Genomic DNA, 25,982 nt, shown 5'->3' with positions numbered 1-25,982 from the left:
GCTGGGGACCGAACCCAGGGCCTTGTGCTTGCTAGGCAAGCGCTCTACCACTGAGCTAAATCCCTAGCCCCTGGACAGCCCCTTTATGATGCACCGAACAAAGGTGGTATGGGCCAACGGCCGCTTGGAAGGCTCAGAGGTCCTCAGGGAAGTAGCCACATAAGAAATATTACTGGGGATTGGGAAGGAGGTGGTAGCCTCACCGGTGCCTCATCCCCCACACCGAGCGCGCAGATGGTCACTTTCAAGTAGCCTCTGATTCCACTGATGGTCTTATTTCGCTGGCAGAGGCCTAACCATTTCCTTTGAAGTGTGTGATCTGAGGAGACAGAGCCAATGTGAGACCCTCCAATCTGTCTGTGAGACCCTCCAATCTGTTTGTCTGTCTCTCCTTAAACAGACTTTGTTTCCCGGGAAAATAGGGCATGCACAGGCTCTCATCCAATGATAGAGAACAAAAGTCCTCTCTACGACTGCACAAGTCTGCAAGTGCGTCTGGGAAAGAAGGACCCTCTTTGCTCCCTGACCTGATGCCAGACATATGGCGACAAGCACCTCTCCACCCCCCCAGACCCAGTGCCAACCGGGTATGCGTGTCATGGCCAGCTCATGGTACAGTTCCCCACTACAATCTCAGTCTCTTATAGACTCGTGGGTACCAGAGCTGGGCTGGAGAGGAAGAAGGGGAGCAGAGAGAGGATGTTAGTGGGCACAGGATGCAGTGGGATAGGAAGGGATGGGATCACTACAGCAAAGCGATGGTGGTTGACAATAATTGTGTGTTTCAAAACGACAGAGAAGATACTGAACATTCTCAATACGAAGAAGTGACAGCAAGAGGGAGGCCAGCCTGGGTCTTGAGATCTTGTCTCAAAAAAAAAAAAAGAAAAAGAAAAAAAAAAAACAAAAACCAAAGTCAAAATATCAGAGAGGGCTCAGCCTTAAACAAGACACCCCGCTCCTCTATTGTTCTCTTGAAAAGTCAAGAAATCTTGTGGAAGAGAGGTAGGAAGAGACTGAGGATAGGGAGGTGGGCTGAGAACTGCCATCCACCGGGCACGACATTATGATCGTGAACTCGCAGTGGCAGTGATTACCAGCTCTGAGCCCGTGGAAGGCTGGCCCTATTAACAGTCAGTCACAGATGGAGGAGGAGCTCATGGCCCCCTTTCTGTTGCTGCTGAACCAGTGGCTGTTGATAAACTCTAGGCCATATGGAGTCACTGCCTTTAGTTGAGCATTCACCATTGAGCCCATCAGGCTCTAATGGATAACTCTAAACCTGTGGTCACACAGAAGGCCCTGCTTAAACTCAGTGGATCGCAAAACAAAATAGACATATGAATACGAGAAAAATTTATAGGGATGTGTCCTGGCTGGTTTTGTGTCAACATGACACAATCTAGAGACATCAGAGAGGAAGGAGCCTCCGTTGAGGAGATGCCTCCATGAGATCCAGCTGTAAGGCATTTTCTCATTTAGTGATCAATGGGGAGGGCCCAGCACATTGTGGGTGGTGGCCATCCCTGGGCTGGTGGTCTAGGGTTCTATAAGAGAGCAGGGTGAGCAAGGCAGTAAGCAGCACCCTCCCTGGTCTCTGCATCAGCTCCTGCCTCCAGGTTCCTGCCCTGTTTGAATTCCTGTCCTGACTTCGTTCGGTGATGAACAGCAATGTAGAAGTGTAAGCTGAATAAACCCTTCCCTTCCCAACTTTTTGGCCATGGTGTTTCATCGAAGCAATAGAAACCCTGACTAAGACAGGGAGGGGCAGGGTAGACAAGGGTGGAAGAGAGATAAGAGGGTGGGTGAGAAAATATTCAGCAAGTGTTATGTGTGTGTTGTAAAAATGTCAACTCATTTAATTAACTTATGTCTGTCTGTCTGTCTGTCTACCTATTAAAATAGTATGCTTAAAAAGGGCATGGTATGGAACATTTGTCTGTGATCTTAGAACTCAGAGTTTGGTTCATGAGTTCCAGGCTAGCCTTGGCTACATAGTAAGATCCAGCCTCAAGAAAAACAACACAACTAATCTGAAAAACAACAAAGATGTTACTGGCTTCACACATTAGAAATCTACCTTAGAGTTCAACACGAATTGAGCATTTGACTCCCCCGACCCCCAAATGTGTTGAGCTTTTCAGAGAAAGATGCTATTAGTACATGTTATGATAAACTTTACCATAAAGTAAATATTTTCAAGCAGATGGATACTTTGTGATATCTTCTCCCCATTTTCTGAGGATTCTGAGGGATTTTTGACTCCTGGCCTACTTTTTCCCACAAGGCTCGAATGCTTGCAATATTTGTCACCTACCTGGGGAATGGTAGATAAATCCAATGTCTATCTGAAAAAGATAAGAGTAAAATGAAGATTAGTTATAGCTTTTGTTCTTGTTTCTAGACAGGTTTTCACTATATAGCTCTGGCTACCCTGGATCCTACAACATAGACCAGGTTGGCTTTGAATTCACAAGAGATCCATCTCCCTATGCTGGGATTAAAGGCATCGGCTACTGTGCCCAGTAAGCTTGGACTTTAAATGCCCCCGACCTCACAAAGCACCATGCAGTAAAGGTTTGGTCCCCACCTTGGCCATGTGGAGATGGTGGAGCCTTTTTTTTTTTTTCTTTTCTTTTTTTCAGAGCTGGGGACCGAACCCAGGGCCTTGCGATTGCTAGGCAAGCACTCTACCGCTGAGCTAAATCCCAAACCCCGATGGTGGAGCCTTTAGGAGTTGGGGCTGAGTGGGAGGTTTGTGGGTTACTGATCAGCATTGTTTTGAGGGAGATTTTGGGAAACCCATTCTTCCCTGTTTACTGTCTTCCCATTTGCTCAGCTGTACTCTTTTTTAATACATGTGCCACCTCAGGCCCAAAGCAACGGGACTAACATCTGTAACTGAAAGTCAAAATAAGCCCTTTCTCATTCCATGCTGAATATTACTGGTATCTGGTCTAGCAAGGGAAAGTCAGGCAGCACAAACAAAAGGCAAGATATCTGCAATTCCAACTAACCCAGTGGCCACACTAGAGCAGTGCTGGAGCGTCAAATTAGTCTAAAACCTGTAGAAAAAAGTGGTAGTCCCTGATATAGAAGAGGCTACTGAGTTTGAAAGATGGCTTTCGAGACTTAACAGCCAGTCAGTGAGGAAGCCTGTGCTGCAAATATCTAGAATATACACTAACTTTCCCCTTTCCCTGGGGGGCGAAGGGCAGCTCTATGCTGGGATAAGGATGATTGAGTGGTCTCTGGTAGAGACCATAGGTGGCTTTCCTTTCTCCTCCTGGGAGAGGTAATTAGCCTAGGCTGAGGGAGATGCTACAGGAGAAGAAGCAGTGTGAATAGAGCCAGTGCCCAGGTTCCACTGATCAATAGAGAGACTGCATAACAGACCTGCTTTCAAATTCACTCAATGGCTTGTATTAGATAAGCAAAAGTTTAACACACACACACACACACACACACACACACACACACACACACACACACACACACACACAAATAAAAACAAGCAAAAAGTGGACTGGAGCGATAGCTCAGCAGTTAAGAGCACTGACTGCTCTTCCAGAGATCCTGAGTTCAATTCCCAGCAACCACATGGTGGCTCACAACCATCTGTAATGGGAGCCGATGCCCTCTTCTGATGTGTCTGAAGATGCTACAGTGTACTCACATACATAAATTAAATAAATCTTTAAAAAAACAAGCAAAAAGTATAAGCTAGACTAGAACATATTCCCAGCCAACACACATATACAATGCACCGGGTTCAATCCCTAGCAACATACACATGTATGCATGCACACTCACACCACACACATACACACACACACACACAGAGAGAGAGAGACACATACATACATACACATGCACACACATACACACACACAATGAACACACACACCACATACACACAAACACTCACACACATGCACACACACACACACATGCACACACATGCACACACATGCACACAAAACAGATTGCACACAAAACAGATGGCATACAGACACACACACACACACACAAAATGTACAACCCATGAAAACCCAGATACATTGAACTTTACTAAAATGGCTTTTCTTCTCTCCCCTACCCCTAGTGTAGAAGACTGAACTAGGACACTGCATGCCAAGCAAGTCCTTTAGTTCTGAGCTACCTCCCCACTCCTAGACCATAGAAACAGAAACTTGTGACTTTTGGCCATGGAAACACATCATTTAGCTACACTGGGGTCCTTCCATTTGTTTCCACAGAAACTGGACTGGCAAGATGGCTTAGCATGTAAAGGTGCTGTAAGCCCAAATGCTGGATTCCATCCCCTGATCTAACGATAGAAAGAACCAACCTCCCAAAAATTGTCCTTTCACCTCACACATGCACCATGACTTTTATACTGTAGCACATGCATGTACGCACATGTGTGCACACAAATAATAAATAATATAAAAAATTCTGGAGATTTGAGAGATGGCTTAGTGGGTAAGTACTTATTAAACAAGGGCTGCAGCTTAATCCCTAGAGCTTGTATAAAAGTTAGATGCATGCAAGCACACACAAACACACACACACACACACACACACACACAAACATACACAAAATGAAAAAAATAAATAAAACCCTTCATCTTTAAAAATAAAAACATTTAAAGTTAATGCTGAGGCAGGAGGATGGCAGTGTGTTTGAGGCCAGCCTGAACTACATAGTGAGTTCTTGGCCAGTTTGGGCTATGTCATAAAATATCCCCCCAACCCCCTACCCCCCCATCGATCTCTTTCTGGAGTTCTTTGGCCCTTGGGGTGACCTTCGGGGTCCATGAACGGAAGCCGAGGCTCGCCCAGTGTCCACAGTACACGACAGTGGGCAACAATCCTTATCTGAACCTGACACACGTCAATTCTCACAGCTCCCTCAGGCTGGGCCCAGTGTCAGGATCGTTGCTACCGCTATTAGCATCCGACAGCTGAGATCCACATGTGGATCTGTGTGAAATGCCAAGTCCTTTTCCCAGGATGGGATCCTGGAGCCCAGAGTGGGTTTCCAGAACAGTTTTCCCAGCCTCCTCCTTCATTAGGGCTCACCTGGAATCTCCCGATCTCTGCTTTAGATCTCGATGCAGCAGAGTCCACCACCTGCAGGGAGTTTCCAGAAAGATCTTATCAGTCACAATGCCAATTATACCTACCCTCTGCAGGGGCAACAGCAAGGATATAGCTGGGGCATGGGGGGGTGTCTCATGTAGCCAAGGCTGGCCTCAAAATCACTGTGTAGCCAAAAATCACCCTGGATTACAGACACTCCTGCCCCCCACCTCTGGAACTCTGGGGTCTCAGGTGTGGGCCACTACACCCCCTCACTGAGAGCTTCCTTTTTTTTTTTTTTAAAGATTTTATTTATTATATATAGGTACACTGTCGCTGTCTTCAGACACAGCAGAAGAGGACATCAGATCCCATTACAGGTGGTTGTGAGCCACCATGTGGTTGCTGGGATTTGAACTCAGGACCTCTGGAAGAGCAGTTCATGCTCTTAACCACTGAGCCATCTCTCCAGCCCCAAGAGCTTCCTAATGGAGCAGTTGCGTGTCATTTTTCTTAGGTAGTTCTCAGAGGAACCTTGTGAGGGTCACACTTTTAAATTTAATCTCATTGATGAGGATATTGATCAGAGAGATCAATTCACTTGTCCCAAAGTAAGCTGTTGCCATAGACTCCTTTTAGTGCACACCGTTCTGGTCGTTTCCACTGTGTTCTGTGCCCAAGAACAAGAAAATGGTCTACGGGGAAGCGTCCTAGTTCCCCTCAGCCGTGAGCTGGACACCCACCCAGAAGGCACTGGATGAACGTAAAGTCACCATTGTTGCTGGATCCCTCTTGTTGGGGGACTGGGGTATGTCACTCTGGTGACAAGAGAATTTGGCTTCCCTGTTCACCCAAGCGTGTAGCTCGGGACCTGTCAACTGGCAATCTTGAATAATCCTGGTTGAATGAATGAATGTATGAATGAATGAATGAACAAAAGAGGTGTTTGGACCACAGGGGAACGAAAGTGTTGGAGATGCTGCCTTGGAGACATCCAGACAAGTGACTCCAGCTCAGAGTGTTTTCTGATACTGAGGTAGGACAGGAAAATGGTCCTGTTTAGCTAGAGGCCGGTTCGATCCCTTACCTCGATTAAGATGTTCTCCTCAAAGAACTTTGCAGGAACCTCATGGAAGTTCTGGAAGAATATCTGGAGCAGAGAGAATCGGGGGCGGGGTAGGCGGTTTCTTCCACTCCGAGGAAGTCCTTTTATCCAAGGACCTGGTACACTTGAAGCTTTGGAATAATGCGCTTCTGCTGCTGCTCCAGCCTCCCCCTCTCCTTCACTACGTGCCTACTCTTTCTGCTTATGACCACCCACAGACTCCCCAGAACCAAAGGATTCCTAGGCTCCTGGAAGCATCTTTCCCCCAAGGCCTTTCTAGAGAACCGAATAGAGAACCTAACTGTAGGACTCTCCTTGTCACCCTCAGACTTAAGTCCTCCATGGCTGTCAAGTGCCATCTGTGGTGGGACCCTCATCTGCACTGCACACTCCCAGACACCCCCTTCAGCTACAGTTTGGCATTAAAACAATTCAAATCTGCTTCTTGCTTCCAAGTCTTTGAATTACCTCTCTGTCCTCTCTATCTTCCGGGAAATTCTTTCCTTATAGTTTTTGTAGCCTTCCCTAGGCCTTCTCCACTGCCCCAGCACCTGGTCCTCGTGGCTTCTGTCTTCGTTTATCGACTCACCAACTAATCTCACAAGCATTTGCCCAGCACCTTCTGTGTCCCTGACACCGTGCTATGGGGCTCAGCAGTGAAGAGATGTGTAAGCTGGGGTTTCCTTCCATAGTCCCTCTAACAGTGCTCTCCGGACCTGTCTGCTCTGCCCTGGACTCGTTTGTGGGTTCACATGCTGGGTTGCTATCAGAGCACTAGCTCCCCAAAATGCAGAATTCTCGGAATCAACCCACCCTATTTTTCTGACACTGGGCGTGATACTTGGTGTATAGTAGGTGCTCAATAAATGTTTGTACCTTATAGACAGTCTACTTAGGAAGCAAGCTTGCCAGTTGCTTCCAGGGAATGCCCAGCTTCTGGCTGGCTCCCCTGCCCTACGTGGCTTGTTCAGGCTACCTCATTGAAGAAAGGGTTGTTTCCCATCTGGATCCGAGTGAGATGCTGCTTGCCCGCGATGTTTATCTTTACTACAGGCTTGATGTTGTTACCCAGGAGCTGCCGGGCTTCAAACACCTTCATCCGAACCTACAGAGGGGGCACCCAAGAGATGTCCATGGAATCGTGGATTTCTCTCTTCCCAAGGGACCCTTCTCTCATGAGCAAACCTTTTGAGGAACAACATGCCAGGTACTACAGATGGAGAGGTCCTACGGAAGGAGGCTGGAAGGGGCTGAATGTTAAGGAACAGGCTTGGGTTATCAAGGGTCTGGTCAGCTACCATACAGACCCTCTGAGCCATCTCTCCAGTCCCCTTTTCTAGCCTCTCACCTGAAAGTGCTGAGGCTTGGAAGCCAGGTGCGTGGGGAAGCCAGGGACCATTTGATTCTTCTGGGTCACCTCATTTACAGTTGAGTCCAGGAGCTCCCCATGGCCTAAGGAAAAAATCCAGGGTGGACAGTTTAGAAGGCTTTCAAGCCTTTCCCCTTTTAATCACTCTGCCCTCCATGACCTACTCCTGACTAAAAACCTGACCCCAATAGAGTATGTCTTTCCATGAACAAGCTCATGGGCTGCCTCATTCTAAGCAGTAAGGGACCCTTGGACCCCGCTCTCCATTCATGGGGCTCTTGGAAATGGCCATCCATGTGTCTTTCTGGCCCTACTGAGAGAAGTCTTACGTCCAGAGATGAGAACTAGAGACAGAGACATGGATGTCTCTGCTGGCTAGTGTTTGGTCAACTTAACACAAACCTAGAGTCATCTGGGAAGAAAGAACCTTAATTGAGAGGTTCTCCCCATCAGTTTACCCATGAGCAAGTCTATGGGGGAATTTTCCCTTAACAATTGCTGTAGGAGGGTCCAGCCTACTCCATTGGTTTCACCCATGGGCAGGTGGTCCTGGGTTGTCTGAGCAAACTGAGGAGAGCAAGTCAGTAAGCAGCACTCATCCACAGTCTGTGCTTCAGTTTCTACCTCTAGGTTCTCACTGTGAGCTCCTGCCCTGACTTCTCATTATGGTGGACTGTGAACTATAAGGTGAAATTAACTCTTTCTTCCCCAACTTGCTTTTGGTCGTAGTGTTTACCATAGAAATAGAAATCAAACTACAACAGTGGCATTAGCCAGATGGAAGATGATCTGACCATTAGGTCCATAAAACCTCCAGGGACCCCTAACTGACCATAGTCTTTCGGTGGACCTTAAGAACTGGGTCTCAAAGGTTCCAAAGGGCTTATTCAGATACGCTTGGTAATGCCCTAGGAAAAGACATACCTGTCATCTTGGTACCCTGGTCATCTATTTGGGCCACCTGTAGGGTGATGGTACACTGCAAAGCAAAGGCAAGGATTTGGAAGCCACATCTTGAAACCCTTAATAGGTTATAACACCAGCCTTTCTCCTCTGGCTGGGTTCATGACCCCTCCTCCCACGGGACAGGGCTATATACTGCGCATGTGGGCGTGTACGTGTTTGTGCATCTGTGTGTGTGTGTGTGTGTGTGTGTGTGTGTGTGTGCATGCGTGTGTGTGTTTTCAGCCACAGAGGTGAAGTGATAGTAATGGGTTACCATGAAAGGGACTTGGAAGATAACTGAATTATACTGATATCAATGGCAGAAGACCCAAGAGGCTGCTGAGGAGACGGGACCATGTCTCAGGACCAGTCCTGAACCATGGTGCTAACTAAACTAGGGTGTCCACCCATGGCAATTTTAATGTCTCCTGATTGAGGAAAACTCCTATCAGTACCTCCTAACTGACATCCTTCCTTCAAAAACACCTCACCCACCTACCCACCATCTTCAGACCATCCCTCAGGATTGCCCACAGAATACCCACCACCTGTTTGAATGACTAGAAATAAGTCTCAGCAGCACACACCACGAGCCCCTTTGCCTCTGGTTCCAGCTTTGTCTACACCTCCCCCTTGCACCACCAAGGAGGGACCTGCCTCTCCTGACCAGTGGACAAACTCATGTCCTTCTGAGAGACTGGCTGTATACATGGGTGGTGACCACACCATCTCTAACAGGATTCTCACTGTGGCCACCAGTCCAGAAGACCAATCTGTTAACTACAGAAAGCAGCCCAGGAGGCCAGCCTGCCCCATGCCAGACTCTAGGAAGTCAGTTTGCCATCTCTAATAACAAGCCAAGGAGCCACACAGTGGCTGTCATCCCCCAATGGCCAGGGTGTGATAAACAGTGAGATGGCAGATGACCTACTTATTTATGTTGTGTAAGGTGAGGGGGGCAAGTTTGTGTCAAGGTGCAAGTGTGGAGGTCAGAGGATAGCTTGTAGAAGCCAGTATCCTCACGCCAATGTGGGGCCTGGGGTTGAACTCAGGTTGCTAGGCTTCCATCTCATAGGTTCCACAGAGAAAAGCCAAATATGAATTTCAAACCAGTTGTTTGGGTGAGCCTGTCTTTGCTCTCCCCAGAGCAGCAGCCTTTAGTCGGGGCACACTGAAGCCTTCTCTTTTCTCTCCCACAAAGCTTTCCCCATTCCTCTCTGCCCACCAACATCCAGTCTGGAATCCCAGTGTCTAGCTGGATGGCGTGAAGGGAACCAGGTGATGACAGCAGTGTGATGGGCCCTCCCAGGGTGCAAAGGACTCCTTTGTGGGGGAGCACTTGGGTGCTCCTGGAGCGAGAAGTTCAGCTACACCAGCAGCTCGTATTCCTCCTGCCTGGGCTGCCTGGTGCCTGACTCACATCAGTGGGGTTCATGGAATGGTTGAGCAGGGTCAGGTTCTTCACATAAAAGACTTCGTTTGGTCTTTGCACCAGTTGCTTGAGCAGTACAGTGGCCAGGCCAATGAACCTGGGGGAGGCAAGGGGTAGGTGTGAGATCCCCAGGCAGGGTAGAGGGCTCCTCCTGTGCCCCAGACTGTGTCCTGGGGATGATCACCCCCACACACACAGCCTAAAGAATCCAGGTGAGCAGAGCATCCACAGAGACCGGTGGGGATAGGGTCTCTCCACACTCTATGGGAAGCTGCTAGGGAAATCCCAAAAAACTCCGTCATTGGATCAAGGATGGTGGGCACCTGGCCAAGATGGACCCATCAGATTCTATGTGCTGGGAAAGGCCCGTGGTGTGTGCTGTGGCTTCACTCCTGAGGGGATGTTAGTCTGGGTTGGATACTAGAATTGGGCTTTGATAGAGGATTAGGTAGATATTCAAGAACTATGGCTTCAAGACAGAGCTGCTGCCAGTACCCAAGTTGACGCCATCTTCACCTCTTGGTTCTCCTTTAATACCACCCTCCAATTTTCCTTAGCTGTGTGGCAGGGTTGCTGGCCCCCCATGTGAGGTTTGGTCAGGGAGTCAGGCTCCCCCTATCTCTCTCTGCTTTACCTTTCTTTCTTTTTAAAGCCTGAATCCTGAAGTATGACCTTCAGGAAGGAGTCATTTCCCAGCGGCTGGTTCCAGAGGTGCCAGATTAGGGTCTGTGGGGGCAGAAAGAAACCAGCATTTCCCATCTCTATTTTCTTTTATTTTTAAGTTGGGTGTTTTGAGACAGGGCCTTATGATGTTTCCTGGCTGGCCTGGAACTCACTAGGAAGGCCAGGTTAGCCTGGAGCTCAGTGACCTTCCTACCTCAGTTGCAGGAGGGCTGGGATTAGGAGTGTGGGACACCAAGCTAGGCACCTTACCTCCTCCTCATCATCCACCCTTCTAGGAAGTGAGGGGAAGTGTAGGATGTGCTAGACCTTAGGAGTTTCTGTTATGTCTACTTTCCTAAGGAGAGTGCACTTGCTACCTTGTTCCACGTGTGGGACATCCCACTTGTGCTCCTGTGCTGAAGCTTCCTGGGCATGCTAGGAGTTGAGTGACTGTCAGGTGAGACAATATGAGTGACCAAAAGAAAAGATGATGCTGCACAAGGAGCCTTGTCTGTGCTTCAGGATTCTAGGTCTGTCAGAGTGGTGTCGATGGATTAGTGTAGTGGATGGACCACGCTGTGGTGTGTCTCCAGAGGGTGAGAGGAAGGGGGAGGGGGAGAGAGAGAGAGAGAGACAGAGACAGAGAGACAGAGACAGAGACAAAGAGAGAAAGAGATCAAGAACAGCTGTGGACTTCTGCAGCCCTGTCAGATTAGAGGCTAACATTGGTTAGGTTGCCTCAGTCTTAAGAAACTTGGGTGAGACTTCCTGGAGCTCTTTAGACCCCTGGCACCTGGTCAGTGCCTAGCCCTGTCCCTTTGCTCTCCGAGGTGTTCATTCCTCCTCCAGGATTGCCACAGTGTGTCTACCTCATTCCATATGGGGTCGTTTCCTTCCTCCACACGAGTTCTTTTCTTCATCTCTGTAAAGACACCAAGCGGGGCCTGGTATAAGTCAGGGAAAGTATTTTGGTGTCTGGGTCTGAATGGGGTCAAGGGAGGTAGTGTATCCTACGTTGGCACCTTAACATAGTGTCTATGGTTTCTTTTTCAGGTATTTCAAACTTACTGACTGGTGTGATAGATGACCCTATTTTCTTTTCTTTCTTTCATTCATCAATTTACTTTACATCTTGATTGCAGCCCCCCTCCTCCTAGTCCCCACTCTCATAAACCCCTCCCCCCATTAAGCCCCCTTTCTCTCATTACTCCCTCCCCTTCCCCTCAGGGAAGGGAAGCAAGCCCCCCTAGGTACCACCTGCCCTGGCACATCAAGTTGGAACAGTTTTGTTTTTTGTTTTTTAAGATTTATTTATTTATTTAATGTATACAAGTACACTGTAGCTATCTTCAGACACACCAGATCTCATTACAGATAGTTGTGAGCTACCATGTGGTTGCTGGGAATTGAACTCAGGACCTCTGGAAGAGCAGTTGGAGCTCTTAACCGCTAAGCCATTTCTCTAGCCCAAATTGCAACAGTTCTAAGTGCATTCTCCTCTATTGAGGCCAGACGAAGCAGCCCAGCTGGGGAAAGGGGGTCCAAAGGCAGGCAACAGAGTCAGAGAGAGCCCCCACTTCAATTGTTAGGGGACCCACATGAAGATCAAGCAGCATATCTGCCACAAAACCTTTGACCCAAAAGTGTGTCCTTCCTACAAGATGTGCAGGGAGAAAGATGGAGCAGAGATGAGGGAAATAGCCAACCAATGCCTGGCCCAACTTGAGACCCGTGCTATGCGAGAGAACCAACCCCTGACACTATTAATGATACTCTGCCATGCTTACAGACAGGAGCCTAGTATAATTGTCTTCTGAGAGGTTTCATCCAGAAGCAGATGGAAACAGAAGCAGAGACCCACAGTCAAATATTAGAAGGAGCTCAGGGAATGTTGTAGAAGAGTTGGGGGCATGGATTGAGGGAGCAGGACAGGTCAAGGACACCACAAGAAAGCCTACATAGTCAAGTAACCTGGGCCCATGGGGCTCACAGAGACTGAACCACCAACCAAAGAGCACGCATGGGGACCCAGTCCCCCCCACATGCAGCAGGTAACTCTAATTTCATTCTCCTTTCTTTCTGTACATAGTGCCCTGAGTCTCAAAGTCTTGTGGGGTTATGATTCATTCTGGCCAAAGGAGTATAGGAATGAGATTTGCTTTACTCGCTGAGCCATCTTGCCTGCCCTTAAATATTTCTGACTCTGAGTTCCCAGACATAGGGTCCATAGATATGGAGGGCCAACAGTACTGCCTTCTTTTCTATGGACTTGATTTTCTCACTCCCAAGATGCTAGGTGCTTGGTAACAGGTTTTGAAACAATCTACCTCCTGGATGTGTTGCACAGGACATTATTCACGTAGTGGAATTGACCATGAGATACCTAGCAAGGTTCCTGGTACCCTTTCGGAACTGGGCGCTCACCTCTGAAGTAGACAGTTACACAGGCTTTGGGTGTGGGGCTGAGGGGAGGGTTAATTGTGGCGGACTCCACGACAACCCTGAGCATCTTGGACACTTGCTTCCTCCCCTCCTTCCCTGCACAGGACAACCTCTTGCTCTTTGGAGCTCCTCTGTTCCAGGTTCACAGGGTGAGGGAGCTTAGCAACAAGAGGAACATCACAGAGATAAGTGGTTCTTGGTTCCGAAGAGAATCTCCAGAAGAGATAAAGGACTGTGACAGAGTGTAGATTAAACAAGTGGCCCGAGGTATACACAGACAAAACCTTGCCGCTTTGAGGAGGACTCCTTTCTTTTGTCGCTGACCTCTAGAGTTTCAACAACAGGCACAGAATTCTCTTCTGTCTGGAATGAATTGTTGGCAAAGACATGCAATGTAGATGAGAAAATACAAGAGGTGAGGCCATCAAAATCCATATACAGGGAAATCAATGATGCCTCAGGGGAGGGCTTTTTAATGGAGAAGCAAGACATTTGGCATGTTTTTTTCCCCTTTGTTTGATTTTTTTTTTTAAATCTGGGAGACAGGGTCTCAAGTAGCCTAGGTTGGCTCTGAACTCACTATATAGCTGAGGCTGTTCTTGGATTCCTGATTTTCTTGCCTCTGAGGTGATGAGTATTTTGATTTTATAATAATTAATGCTAAGAAAGCTACTTCAAATAAAGACATGCTACAAAATGGCAGAAGTGATCTCAGAAATGATTGGGCAGTCTATTTTAATCCCAAGCTAAAATTCATTTAATTATTGTTTTATGAAGCTCAAGTCAGCCATTCAGATGGCAGTTTCTAAAACCAAGCATTCTATCTATCACAATCCAAAGAAATGTTACTTTGACGCATGCTGAGAGAGAGAGGAACGTATTAAGAGCCTTTGTTTTCCATAATAAAGTTATCAGGTTTCTCTAAGAGCAGGAAACTTTGTGTCTACAGCAAAAACACTGCAATTGATAACATACAATAGTCTAAAGTCTGAGCCAAGGGGTTTTCGAAAACATTTGTTGGCGCCATAGTTATATGGCACAAGCCTCATGAAAGTGGTGCTTGTTGTGTGCTCAGAACCAAGGATGCAGTGACATTGTGGATGAACTGTCAGAAACACCCCTTGAATTAATTTTCAGTCTTTGCACACTTACGAAACCTTTTGTCATTGCTTAATTTTCCTGACCCTCCTCCTTAGTCAAGTCTAAGTCTAAAACACGTTGCTCTATGCTAGGCCCGGTAGTGCAGGCCTATAATCCCAGCGCTTGAAAGGGAGAGGGGCAGAGGGTCTGTAATTCAATGTTAACCAGGAAGTGGTGGGCATGCGCAGAAGCAGGCGGATCTCTGAGTTCAAGGTCAGCCTGGCCTACAGAGCTTGAGAACAGTCAGGGCTCCACAGAGAAGCTCTGTCTCAGAAAAAACATCAAATAAACAAAAACAAAACAAAACTCAAACCAAACCAACAATAAAATTCAAGGTCTTCTCTGGCAGCATAGCTAGCTTGAAGCCCAGCCTGAGATACATGCGACCATGTCTCACCATCCCTCCATAAATAGTAAATAAAAACAACCAACGACACCTGGAGGTAGGGGTAGCTTGCAGTAATTGCCATCAAGAAATCAATTGAGCTCTTGACAGGTGGCGGAAATAATCCACTGTATTCCCCTGGCAACCTGGTGAGGCAGGGTTTAGGTATTTGCACATTTCGAGATGAGAAAAGGGCGGAAACTTTGCTTGCTGGGATCTGTGGGCCAGGCGGTTAAAAATTGAACCTCACATCTCTCCTCTACCTCATCTTCTACCTCATCCTAGTCTGAGCTCCACCAATTTCTCTTCGTTAAACACCGCAGAGCCCTAGAATTGTATCCGGACATTCTGCAAAGCATTCCCTCCCTCTTCTCTCCCCATCTCTCTGGTTTGTGGTCGAGGTCTTGAGACAAGTCTGTCGCTATGTAGCTCAGGCTGTCCTGGAACTCACCAAGATTCTCCTGTCTCAGCCTCCTGCCTTGGAATTATAAACAAAGTCTCAACGCTGGGCTGAGCCCGCCCACTGCAGATAGAACCCTGCTCTGTAATAGGTCGGGGGAGGAGAACTGACTGTGGCGGGGAACACCCAGCGCCGGGGCTGTCTGAACTGCTTAGCTCTTTGCCCTCACTTTCCCCACAGAAAACGTAGAGGAAGGACGTCTCTATCCCGGGGTCGCGCGCTCGCGCGCGCGCTCACGGCGCTCCCCACAGGCCAGCGAGGTCGCGGATCCGCTCCAGGCTTTGCCGCTCGCCGCCGCGCAGTTCCGGAAGAGCAATCCACTTCCGCGTTTTCCTCGGAGCCCGTGGCGCCGGGCGGTGAGGCGCACGCGCACTGTGATCCAGCTCCGGCGAGCGCGCGGCCGACAACTGCGGGTGAGACGCGGGTCCGTCCCGGCGCGGGTGGCGGCCCGTGGGGTTCCAGGCGGCGGGCGGCGGCATCGGAGAAGACCTCCGGGCTCCGCGGGCCTGCAGGGAGCCGGGGCTGGAGCCGCGGGCCGGGCGGGGCGCGGGAGGCCGAGGCGGCCGCCCCAGCGCCCGAGGCGCCAGGCCGAGGAGGGGCCCCGGGAGGGGAGGCAGGGGCCGGGCGGCTCCTCCTCGCCGGGAACTCGGGATGACCTTGGCCGAGTCGCCCGGGTGGGCCGTTTTGTGGTTTTGCGGTTCCGTGGCGGGAACCTCACGGAGGAGCGGGCCGTTTGCCGGGCGCCTCGCTGAGGGAGGGCGAAGGAGAAGAGGCCTCCTGAGGCCTCCTAAGGCCCGGGCCGGGCTGAGGGCGGGCTCTGGTTTTTCTTCTCTCAAAACTCCGGTGTACCTTGAGGTCGGTGCAGACCTTGGGTAGAATGTGACCCTAGGAAAGTCCCCTTGACCTCAGGCCAAAGCGATGATGTCTGGAGCCCTGGGCTGCACTCAGCCCACGGTGCCCGCCTGTTGTGCTGGGCGTGCTCGAGCTGACCGTCCCCACGCACTTCCTCTAGCTTTAGAAGAATTCATGTTTGTGATCCCTCTGATTTGCAAAATCCTTTACCACCCAGGAAAAAAATTGCTCAGCCAAAAAAAAAAAAATTTTTTTTTTTTTGAGATGGGATCTCACTGTGTTACCCTGGCTGTCCTGGAACGCATTCTATAGACCAGGCAGTCCTCGAACTCCCGGAGATAGGTCTGCTTCTTCCTCCCCAATGCTGGGACGAAAAGCGTGCGTCACCATGCCTTGGCCCAGAAAGGTCATATTTTTGCTAACTGTGGAGTCTTGTCAGTTTACAGTCACAAAACTGTGTATGGCACCTGCCACCTTTCTGTTCGGTAGTGGTATGCATAATCGATGAATGATGGGCATAAAGGCATGTTTTGATAGGGAAACTTGGGAGAAACGGAAGCTATTGAGTTGACAAGCCCCTTTTCACCGCAGGTGACTAGCATGCAGATATTCGCACCCTGACTTGGTTTGGCTGCCTGACTACTGACATGGCCCACCGGGGTGGGGAGAGGGACTTCCAGACTTCAGCTCGTCGGATGGGTACCTCCCTGCTTTTCCAGCTTTCAGTGCATGAGCGGGAACTGGACCTTGTTTTTCTGGATCATAGCTATGCAAAACCGTGGAGTGCCCACCCAGATGCCAGCAGCGCCCGCCCCACCCGCATGCTCTTTGTAACTCCCCGTCGGCAGCAGGAGAATACTATGTGAGTTTGAGAATACCATGTGAGTTTGGGTTTCCTTCTTAAGGGCTACTTCCGCCTGACCATGGCAGTGTGGCGGGGCATAGACGTTCTTGAGAGTGATTGGGGCTGTGGGGTGACTGGAGAGCTTGGAAGGGGAAGCTGAAGAATTAGGTCCCCCCCCCCCTCCCTTTGGCTACAAACTATTATTCTTTTTTTTTTTTTTTTCTTTCTTTCTTTCTTTCTTTCTTTCTTTCTTTCTCGAGCTGAGAACCAAACCCAGGGCCTTGCGCTTACTAGGCAAGCGCTCTACCACTGAGCTAAATCCCCAACCCCCCCCCAAACTATTCTTGAGTCTCTGACTTCAGTGCACAAATTGGGAGGTAGTTCCCACAACATTGCCGTCACCCTTACCTCCTTTCAGAAAGCCAAGGTTTAGATTAACCCCTCCTTAAGTCTCTGTATTTCCAGCCACCCTACAGTAGAGGGTAAGAACATTTCAGAAATCTACCCTCTGATAAGTGAATTGGTTACATTTGACTAACTAGTTAATTGTTTTGCACCTTCTGATTTCACCCATGTCAGAATTTGTTGAGTTGCTCTTTTCTGATCATTACAAGTCTTTGGATATGAGATTTTTGTGTTTGTTTTGAGTTTAATCTTCCCTCAAACAAACACAGGTTATTTTTTTGTTGTTGGGAGTTGAGATCTTGTGTTTGGGTTCTTCTCTCTCTCTCTCTCTCTCACACACACACACACACACACACACACACACACACACACACACACACACACACTCTCTCTCTCTCTCTCTCTCCCCCCCAGACATGATGATTCTTGAACTCTGATCTTCCTGCCTGTACCTCTCAGGTGCTAGGATTGTTGATACAGGGTCATACTGTGTACCCCTGGCTAGCTTTGAGCTTGCTATGTAGTTCAGGTTGGCAGCCTCCCAACATTCAGATTGCAGTCATTTCTGTGGCTTAGAAATGTAGTTTGCTTTCTTGAGATAGGGTTTCTCTATGTATCCCTGGCCATCCTGGAACTCTGTAGACCAGGCTGACTCACAGAGATCCGCCTGCCTCTGCCTCCCAAGTGCAGACCTGTAATCAACCCAGCTCAGGGGAGTTTTTTTCCTAATGATATTAGTGTTTTTTTGGTTTCAGTTTCCTCAGTGTCCATGATCTGTGACTTTAGGGGAAGATTCTAGCATAATTCTTAGCTTATGGCCTGGGGCATAACTGAAAACCAACTTTAAGTAAAATTTGAAATTTTTTTTAACTGTATAAAACTTCTTGTTTTGTGTTTTTATTTAATGACTTTTAAAAAAAAAACAAGAATCAGTGATTTAGGAACTGAATTACTGTATTGGAAAATTTATTTTTAATTGTGTTTATGAGTGTAGTATGTTCATTGAATACCAGTGTCCTCAGAGGTCAGAGGCATCAGATCCCCTTGGAGCTAGGATTAGGCATTGTGTCACCCCACATGGGTGCTAGGAATCAAACTTGGGTCCTCTGCAAGAGCAGCAAATGCTCTTGAAAAGGCTTTGGAGCCAGTTATGGCAGCTTGTGCCTATAATTCCAGCACTTGGTGAGACTGAGGCAAGAGCAGAGTCAAGAGGTTAAGGCTAGGAGCTGGAGAGAGATGGGTCAGCAGTTAGATCACATACTGCTCTTGTAGAGTACCCAAATTCAGCTCACAGCACTCATGTCAGATGCCTCTGTGGACACTGTACCCACATATATGCATTTAAAATCTTAAAAAAACAGTAATGACTGAGTTCAAGGCTAGCCTGGGCAACATAGTCAACTCCAGGCATGATGAAACTTTAAGAAGAAAAAAACCGAAGCCACAAGAAGTGTAATGACCCTGTCTTTCCCAGACACACAGCAGGGAGGGGAGCGCTAGATGAGAGGATGTCATGACTGGATGTGGAAATCATTTAAAGCTGATCATGTTGATTAGACATGTTTTAAACATTGGCAACCAGCTGATGGTTAAGCATGTGTGTTGTGTGAAGTGTGTGTGGCCTGGTCCTATTTCCTCACCTGTTTACAGTGAGTCAGACGTTCCAATAGATGTGGAGACTGTCACGGCAACTCCTGCTCCACTCTATGACAATCAGAAGGCAAGAAGTGTGATGAACGAGTGTGAACGGCATGTGATCTTCGCCAGGACAGATGCAGATGCTCCTCCTCCACCAGAAGACTGGGAAGAGCACGTCAACAGGTAGGCCAGTCCTGGATAGATTGGCCAGTTTGGGGCAAATTTTAGTACTTGGTAATTGTGTATTATCATCGTCTTTGAAACATCGACTGGAGCTCATGTTGTTCCACTCACAGTCATGCAGTGGGACGTTTTCTTCACATGCATTGTATCTTTGCTCGCTGCTGTGCAGCGCATGGCAGGAGGGTTGCAGTGAGCTGCCTCACTACTGTCCTAACTCTAGCTCATTACTCAGCATACACAGTGGCAGATGTCACAGTTGCAGCACCGTGGAGGGCCTAGGCAGGAGGAGGAGTTGAACTCAAGATAAGTGTGGGCAGCAGAGTGAAACTTTAATCTTTTTATAACAAGTAGGGGATTGGGGATGTAGCACAGAGGTAAAGCCTTTTCCTGGCATATGTAAGGCCCCCAACACCACAAAACTGTACAATTGACTTGCTGGATATAGATATGACTAACTTTGCAGGAAGAGCTACCGAAACTCTTATGTTTGTGAGATTTGCATTGATATGACATGATCTACAATTGAGATAATAAGTGTTTTGGAATCATATGTGAAGCTAATAGCTTGAAATGCTTTAAAACAGTTTTGCAAGGTTGGAGATATAACTCCATGGCAGAACTCCATTTTCAAAAATGATGAGAGGGCAAGAGAGATGGTTCATAGGTTAAGAGGGTGTAGTACTCTTCAGAGGACCAAGGGGGAATGCTTCTGGCCTTCTTTGGCACCTGCATACACATACCTACACGTGCGCACACACACACACACACTCTCTCTCTCTCTCTCTCTCTCTCTACTAAAAATACAGCTTTATGGGCTGGAGAGATGGCTCAGTGGTTAAGAGCACAGACTGCTCTTCCAGAGGTCATGAGTTCAATTCCCAGCAACCACATGGTGGCTCACAACCATCTATAATGGGGTCTGATGCCCTCTGAAGATACACTCACATATATAAAATAAATAAGTAAATAATTAAAAAACATACAGCTTTAATAAATATGGGAAACAGGGCCTGGAGAGATGGCTTAGAGGTTAAGGGCACTGGCTGCTCTTTGAGAGGACCAGATTCAATTCTCAGCACCCACATGGCAGCTCAGTTTGTGACTCCAGTTCCAGGGCTTCTGACAACCTTACACAGGCAAAACACCAGTGAATGTAAAGTAAAAGTGATATATTTAAAAAACCTGAGGGATACATGTATGAGAGAATTGAAGCACTTTTTAAAGTTAGTTAACCCTTGGTTATGATTGAGAGGTCTGGGAGCTAGTCATTAGACTTTATAGTACATAATAATGCCTTCCTTCAGTCACTCCTTCATTTAAAAGATACATTTTATATTACTGTGTATGTCTGTGAGAGTATGCCAGGGTGTGCCACGTCGGGGTGCCTTGGAAGCCAGAAAAGGTTGGCTCCCCTAGAGCTGCAGGCACTTGTGAATTACCTGATATGGATGCCGGGTGCTGACTCTAGTCCTCTCAAGAGCAGCAGGTGCTCACAGCTGTTGAGTTATGTCTCTAACCCCTTTCTTGATTTCTTTTTGAGACGAGATCTCTGGTGTAACATAGGCCCACCTCATACTCCCTAGTAACTAGGGTTGACCTTGAACTTATGATCCTTGTGCCTCTACCTTTCATGTGCTGGGATTATAGGTGTGTCAGTCCCAGGCCTTTTGTTATTTTTATATATTGTTTTACTGTCAAAACTGAGGCTTGTGCTATCAAGCGTGGTCACTAATTTCTTAATTTATAAGGAAAGATAAACTGCTAGGCAGAAGAGACACTGGAGTGCTGGGCCAGACTGCCTGTCCCCAGTAGAGAGTCTTGAGAAGCCATTTTGTTCCACTGGGGTGGGTGAGTAGAGAGTTTATAGAAGAAAGATGGGCACAGGAGTAGACTAGGGTGCCCTTCACCTAAGGTCTCTAGAGTGAGCCTTCATTCTTCTGTTAGGACTGCACACTGATACACTGTTACTGTGTCTCAGTAAGATTGGGAGGGTTGTATTAGCAGCAGCCCTTCGGCTATCTCTCTGGGAAGGTCACATTTGCAGAGAGCTGACTCCATTATTTGTTAGCACACACTACCTTAACTGAAGAGGTGAGTGTTGTTGTCTAGCTTGTTTGGAAGTTGCCTCTGCTGTGGTTATGATCATCTTATTGCCCTCTTTCCCTTGATAAAGTGCTGCTTCCTTTCTGTCTGCGTAGGGCATGTGACATTTATAGGTTCCCACACTTGAGAACTCCATGGACACCTCTATCAGACAGCTCTCTAGAGTCTAGGTATTCATCTTCAGAGACTACTGACTGGGTGGCTTGAGTCTTTAGAGTGAGAGACTTCCATTCTTTGTTAGGGCTCTTCCCACTGCGGCTCCTACTCGGTAGGAACTGCCTACAGATCGTTTTTGTGTATAGGAAACAAAATCTATTCCCACCACCCAATCCTAGTCTTCTCTAATGAGAGTGGATACTGTATGAAATGGTTTCAGTCTCTGTGTTTGTCTAGATCAGGCAGGAGTTGCCAAACTGACCTATGTGCCAGATTTGGTCCATTTCTTTTGTACGCCTTAAGAATAGTTTTTATGTTTTTAAGTTGGCTGGAGAAAAAGAGGTATTTTGTGACACATAAAATTTTCACTTCAGTGTCTATGAATAATGATTATTGGAATACAGCTACTGCCCATGACTGTTTTTGCACAAACAAGAGTTTTGTAGTTGTGTCAGAGACCATATATTCTATAACCCTCTTATGTTAACTCTGTAGTAAAGAAGTTAGGGGGCTGGAGAGATGGCTCAGAGGTTAAGAGCACTGACTGCTCTTCCAGAGGTCCTGAGTTCAATTCCCAGCAACCACATGGTGGCTCACAACCATCTGTAATGGGATCCGATGCTTTCTTCTGGTGTGTCTGAAGAAAGTGACAGTGTACTCATATGACTAAAATAAATAAAAATGTTAAAAAAAAAAAAAAAAGAAGTTAGCCGGCTGGGTTTGGGTCATGTTTAATGTTTGTGTATCACAGTCATGATTCTGGGATCTTTGAAAATTTTGTTTGGTGGCAAAGTAATATATATAGTACTGAAGATGTTGGGCCACCAGCACCATCCCCACTCCTCTCCTGCTGCCTCCCACCCCTTCCTGTGCCCCATCTGTTCATCAGATGGAAAGCTGCTTTAGATGCTTTGCCTTTGAGAAAATACTTGACAAAATACTCATTCACTTGCTTGGGTGAGGTCGGTTTTTTGTTGTTTTTGTTTTTCAAAGCAGGGTTTCTTTGTATAGCCCTGACTGACCTGGAATTCACTCTGTAGACTGGCCTGGAACTGGCTGGAACTGGCTGGCCTGGAACTCAGATATCTGCCTGCCTCTGCCTCCTGAGTCCTGAGATTAAAGAATATGTGACACCATTGCCCAGCCAAATAACATTTAAAACATCTAATATTTTAGCTCAAAACAATCTAGTATTAGAAAGTAGTCTGTCTTATCTTAGAAATGAGAACGTTAGGGCTAGAGAGGTGGCTCAGAGGTTAAGAGCATTTCCCAAGGTCCTGAGTTCAATTCCCAGCAACTACATGGTGGCTCACAACCATCTGTAGTGGGATCCGATGCCCTCTTCTGGTGTGTCTGAAGACAGTGACAGTGTGTTCATATATATAAAATAAATTTTTTTTTAAAAGAAATGATAATGTTAGAATTTCAACCAAGAGCCTTCCCAGTGTCCTTCTGGAACTTTGTATAACTGTCTAATACTATGTGTGGGTGTGTGGGTGTGTGGGTGTGCACATATATATATACATACACCTATGTTGTGTGGCTACATACTACAATATGTATGTGTATATATCAGGTTGGATCTTTGGTGTTTAAGTCCAAAAGCTTTGAGTTGTTTTCGTTCGTTCCTTATTTTCTTTTAAAGATTTATTTATTATATATGGCTGTAACTGTCTTCAAACACACCAGAAGAGAGCATCAGATCTCATTACAGATGTTGTGAGCCAGCATGTGGTTGCTGGGATTTGAATTCAGGACCTCTGGAAGAGCAATCAGTGCTGTAGTCAATGATCTTAACCACTGAGCTATCTCTCTAGCCCTTTCTTTCGTTCCTTACCTCTTACCTATTTTCTTTTTTTTTTTTTTAAAGATTTATTTATTTTCATATACAAGTATACTGTAGCTGTCTTCAGATACACCAGAAGAGGACATCGGATCCCATTACAGATGGTTGTGAGCCAGCATGTGGTTGCTGGGAATTGAACTCATGACCTCTGGAAGAGCAGTCGGTGCTCTTAACCGCTGAGCCATCTCTCCAGCCCACCTATTTTCTTTTTCCCTTTTTAAGTCTTTATTTTCTTAGTTGTGTGACTTAATTAAGCTTTTCTGGTGTTTTTTGTCTTATCCTGTTTGACTTTCACTTAAAATTTACCCGTAGTCTGGGCATAGTAGTGCACACCTTGATTTCCAGTGGGTGGGAGGCAGAATCAGTAGAATTTCTGAGTTTGAAGCCATCCTGGTCTACCTAGTAAGTTCCAGGACAGCCAGGGCGATTTAGAGAGACCTGTGTCACAAAAAACTAAAATAAGATTAAAAAAATTCCTTTAGACAGGAGCAGTAAGATAGCATTTGTCAAAACACAAACCTGGTTCAAGGGGCTGATGACCTGAACTCAATTGCTGGAACCCATGTAAGGGAAAAGGAGAGAAATCACTCCACAACGTTGTTGTCTGATCTCACAAGTGCCATGGCATATGCCCCCTTCTAAATATACCACACATTGCCCATTCTCACACAATCTTTTAAAAACGTTTTTTTCTTTTAAATCTGGGGTTGGAGAGCTGGTCCAGCAGTTAAGAGTTTTACTTCTTGCAGAGGGCCAGATTTCTGTTCCCAGCACTCATGTGGTGGCTTACAGCCACCCTAACTCTGTTTTGGGACATTCAGTGCCTTTTCTAGACTCTGCGGGTATCAGGCACGCACACATTTACATGAAAGCAAAAACATTCATATACATAAGATGAAATCTTTTTAATTCTTTTAGACATTTTTTGCATTGAATCTGTCTCCCTTGGAACAGAATCAGGGAATTAATAACTACCTTTGAAAGCACTGGGTTTGCCAGCTTTGTGGCATGTGTCCATAGCCCTAGCCTTTGGGAAATGAGGCAGAGTGGGCCACACTTGTGGTCAGTGTGGGCTACACAGTGAGGCCCTGTCTCTTAAAAAGGAGAAAGGAAAAAGAGTCAGGCTTTCTAGGACCAGTGTGCTCTCTTGCTTTCTTCAACTAGGCCGAGCCTGAGGTCAGCATATCATCCAGATTGGTCAGACCAAGGAAGACAAAAGACTGTGATGTCATCTATGAAAATGAGAAAATGTATTTCTTGCACTCATGAAAAGTAAACAGAGTCAGGCCCAAGGGAGGGGCCTTTGACTCACACAGTTCCCATCAGCTCCTAAATTATATCTTTAGCGTGCTCTTTATCTTAATATTGGGTTAGATCTTTAAATTTTTAGCCTCCCACGAAGCTGACAATGCATAGAACACGTTTCAATTCTTGGGTCACTTAATTGTATGTGCAACAGTAACCCTAAGAATTTTTTTTCTGAGCTTTTAGACTCAAAATTTGTGGCTTTTAAATTTAATTTCATGTGTTGTTGTAGTTGTTTCTAAATAGTCTTGTTCAGATCATATTTTTTCTTCATGCCATTTTGATTTCATAGTGAAATCAAGTTTAAAAAAATGACTAGGGAAGGGCTGAGGAGAGACTCAGGATAAAATACTCGCTGGGCATGCTCAGGTCTTGGACTCAGATCCTTAGCATCTATGTAAAAAAGCTGGGCAAAGAGACACAAGTCTGTGGCACCAAGATTGGAGGAGAAGGAGATGGGGGATCCCTGGAACTTCCTGGCCAACCATTTAGTCAAACATTAAGCATAAAGTACCAGGGTCAGTGAGAGACTGTTAAATAAATAATACAGAAAAAGATAGACACCCAAATTCAACCGCTGGCTTTCATGCACACACTTGGACACCCCACTCACATGCATATGCGTGTATACACCACACACACACAAATAATAATCTTAGTGCTTACAAATAGGGCAGAAATTATCTGGGTGGTGATGGTTCACCTCTTTAATCCCAATACTGGGAGACAGAGGCAGACGGATCTCTTTTAGAGGCCAGCCTGGTCTACACAGAGTTATTACAGGACAGCCAGGGCTACACAGAGAAACCTTATCCTGAAAAACCAAACCAAACCAGGGCAGAATTTAAAAACTAAGAAGTACATTAAAATGGCACTGCACCTGTCTCTGGAAAACCTTTCTATACTGTTTTTGAACATTCTGTTTCCTTCCACTGCTACACATGCATGTCTCAAGCCCACCTGAGAATCACTGTTTATGGGGAGACGCTACTAGGGTAAATATGCTGTGCATTTCAGTAATGTGAAGGAAAGAGTATGAACCAAAGGGCTAGGGACCATCAAGCCTTCCCATCCAAGTGGAGTAAAGGCTTTCCGTCTATCTCCGAAATCCAATTGTCTCTAACAATAGACATAATTCTGATGAGGTCACGCCAAGAGAACTGGGAGAAAAAAGGCAAAAAAGCACAATCTAGAACCTAAGCCTCTTTCTAGTTACCTCCACAGTATTAGAAGAGGGTGAGTAGCTTTGGGAACTCAGGCATTTATCTGTAGCAAGGAAAGCTTCACAGATAGATGATGGATGGATGGATGGCACTCCAGCAACATGTGATGCTGCACGTCTGTAATTTTAGCATCTAGGAGCCAGAAGCAGGAGACTCCTGAGTTTGACATGAACCTTGGTTACATAGCAAGTTCAGGATCGTCCTGAGTTGTTTGAGAGTCTGTCTCACAAAAGTAAGATCTGAGGATATACTTGGCTGGATTAGATCTGTTATCCAGGAGGGAAATGAAGGCATTTCTGAAGAGGGAACGCCTGGTTTTCTCTCTAAAAGTGGTTTGTTTTTTTTTTTCTTTCGGAGCTGGGGACCGAACCCAGGGCCTTGTGCTTGCTAGGCAAGCGCTC

The 25,982-nt window shown here is 46.7% G+C and overlaps 2 protein-coding genes across 9 annotated transcripts in view; one reads left to right on the top strand and one right to left on the bottom strand.

Annotated features, from left to right (window-relative positions):
• Window positions 1–13,108, bottom strand: part of Fer1l5 (fer-1 like family member 5) — a 52,077-nt gene extending 38,969 nt beyond the window's left edge. The window contains exons 1-11 of the mRNA XM_032900919.1: window positions 13,024–13,108; window positions 11,469–11,521; window positions 10,571–10,662; window positions 9,925–10,033; window positions 8,484–8,538; window positions 7,539–7,642; window positions 7,167–7,295; window positions 6,173–6,235; window positions 5,086–5,136; window positions 2,318–2,348; window positions 204–319 (exon numbers count right to left, since the gene is read on the bottom strand). Of these exons, the coding sequence (XP_032756810.1) occupies window positions 204–319; window positions 2,318–2,348; window positions 5,086–5,136; window positions 6,173–6,235; window positions 7,167–7,295; window positions 7,539–7,642; window positions 8,484–8,538; window positions 9,925–10,033; window positions 10,571–10,662; window positions 11,469–11,521; window positions 13,024–13,108 (888 nt within the window). The remainder of the gene's footprint in view (window positions 1–203; window positions 320–2,317; window positions 2,349–5,085; window positions 5,137–6,172; window positions 6,236–7,166; window positions 7,296–7,538; window positions 7,643–8,483; window positions 8,539–9,924; window positions 10,034–10,570; window positions 10,663–11,468; window positions 11,522–13,023) is intronic.
• Window positions 13,109–15,336: 2,228 nt separating this feature from the next.
• The window catches only part of Kansl3 (KAT8 regulatory NSL complex subunit 3), a 33,248-nt gene continuing 22,602 nt past the window's right edge, over window positions 15,337–25,982 (top strand). For 2 of the 8 annotated variants that reach the window (XM_032900923.1, XM_032900920.1), the window contains exons 1-2: window positions 16,159–16,740; window positions 18,778–18,948. In XM_032900923.1, coding sequence (XP_032756814.1) covers window positions 16,526–16,740; window positions 18,778–18,948 — 386 coding nt within the window. In that variant the 5' untranslated portion in view covers window positions 16,159–16,525. Of the gene's footprint in view, window positions 15,440–15,591; window positions 15,882–16,158; window positions 16,760–18,777; window positions 18,949–25,982 lie in introns of those variants that run through there. The other 6 variants (XM_032900921.1, XM_032900924.1, XM_032900922.1 and 3 more) reach the window with 6 other exon arrangements.

Source organism: Rattus rattus, chromosome 4 (assembly GCF_011064425.1).
Source record: "Rattus rattus isolate New Zealand chromosome 4, Rrattus_CSIRO_v1, whole genome shotgun sequence".
In the NCBI taxonomy this organism is placed as follows: domain Eukaryota; kingdom Metazoa; phylum Chordata; class Mammalia; order Rodentia; family Muridae; genus Rattus; species Rattus rattus.
This window is presented reverse-complemented; position numbering and strand designations above follow the sequence as displayed.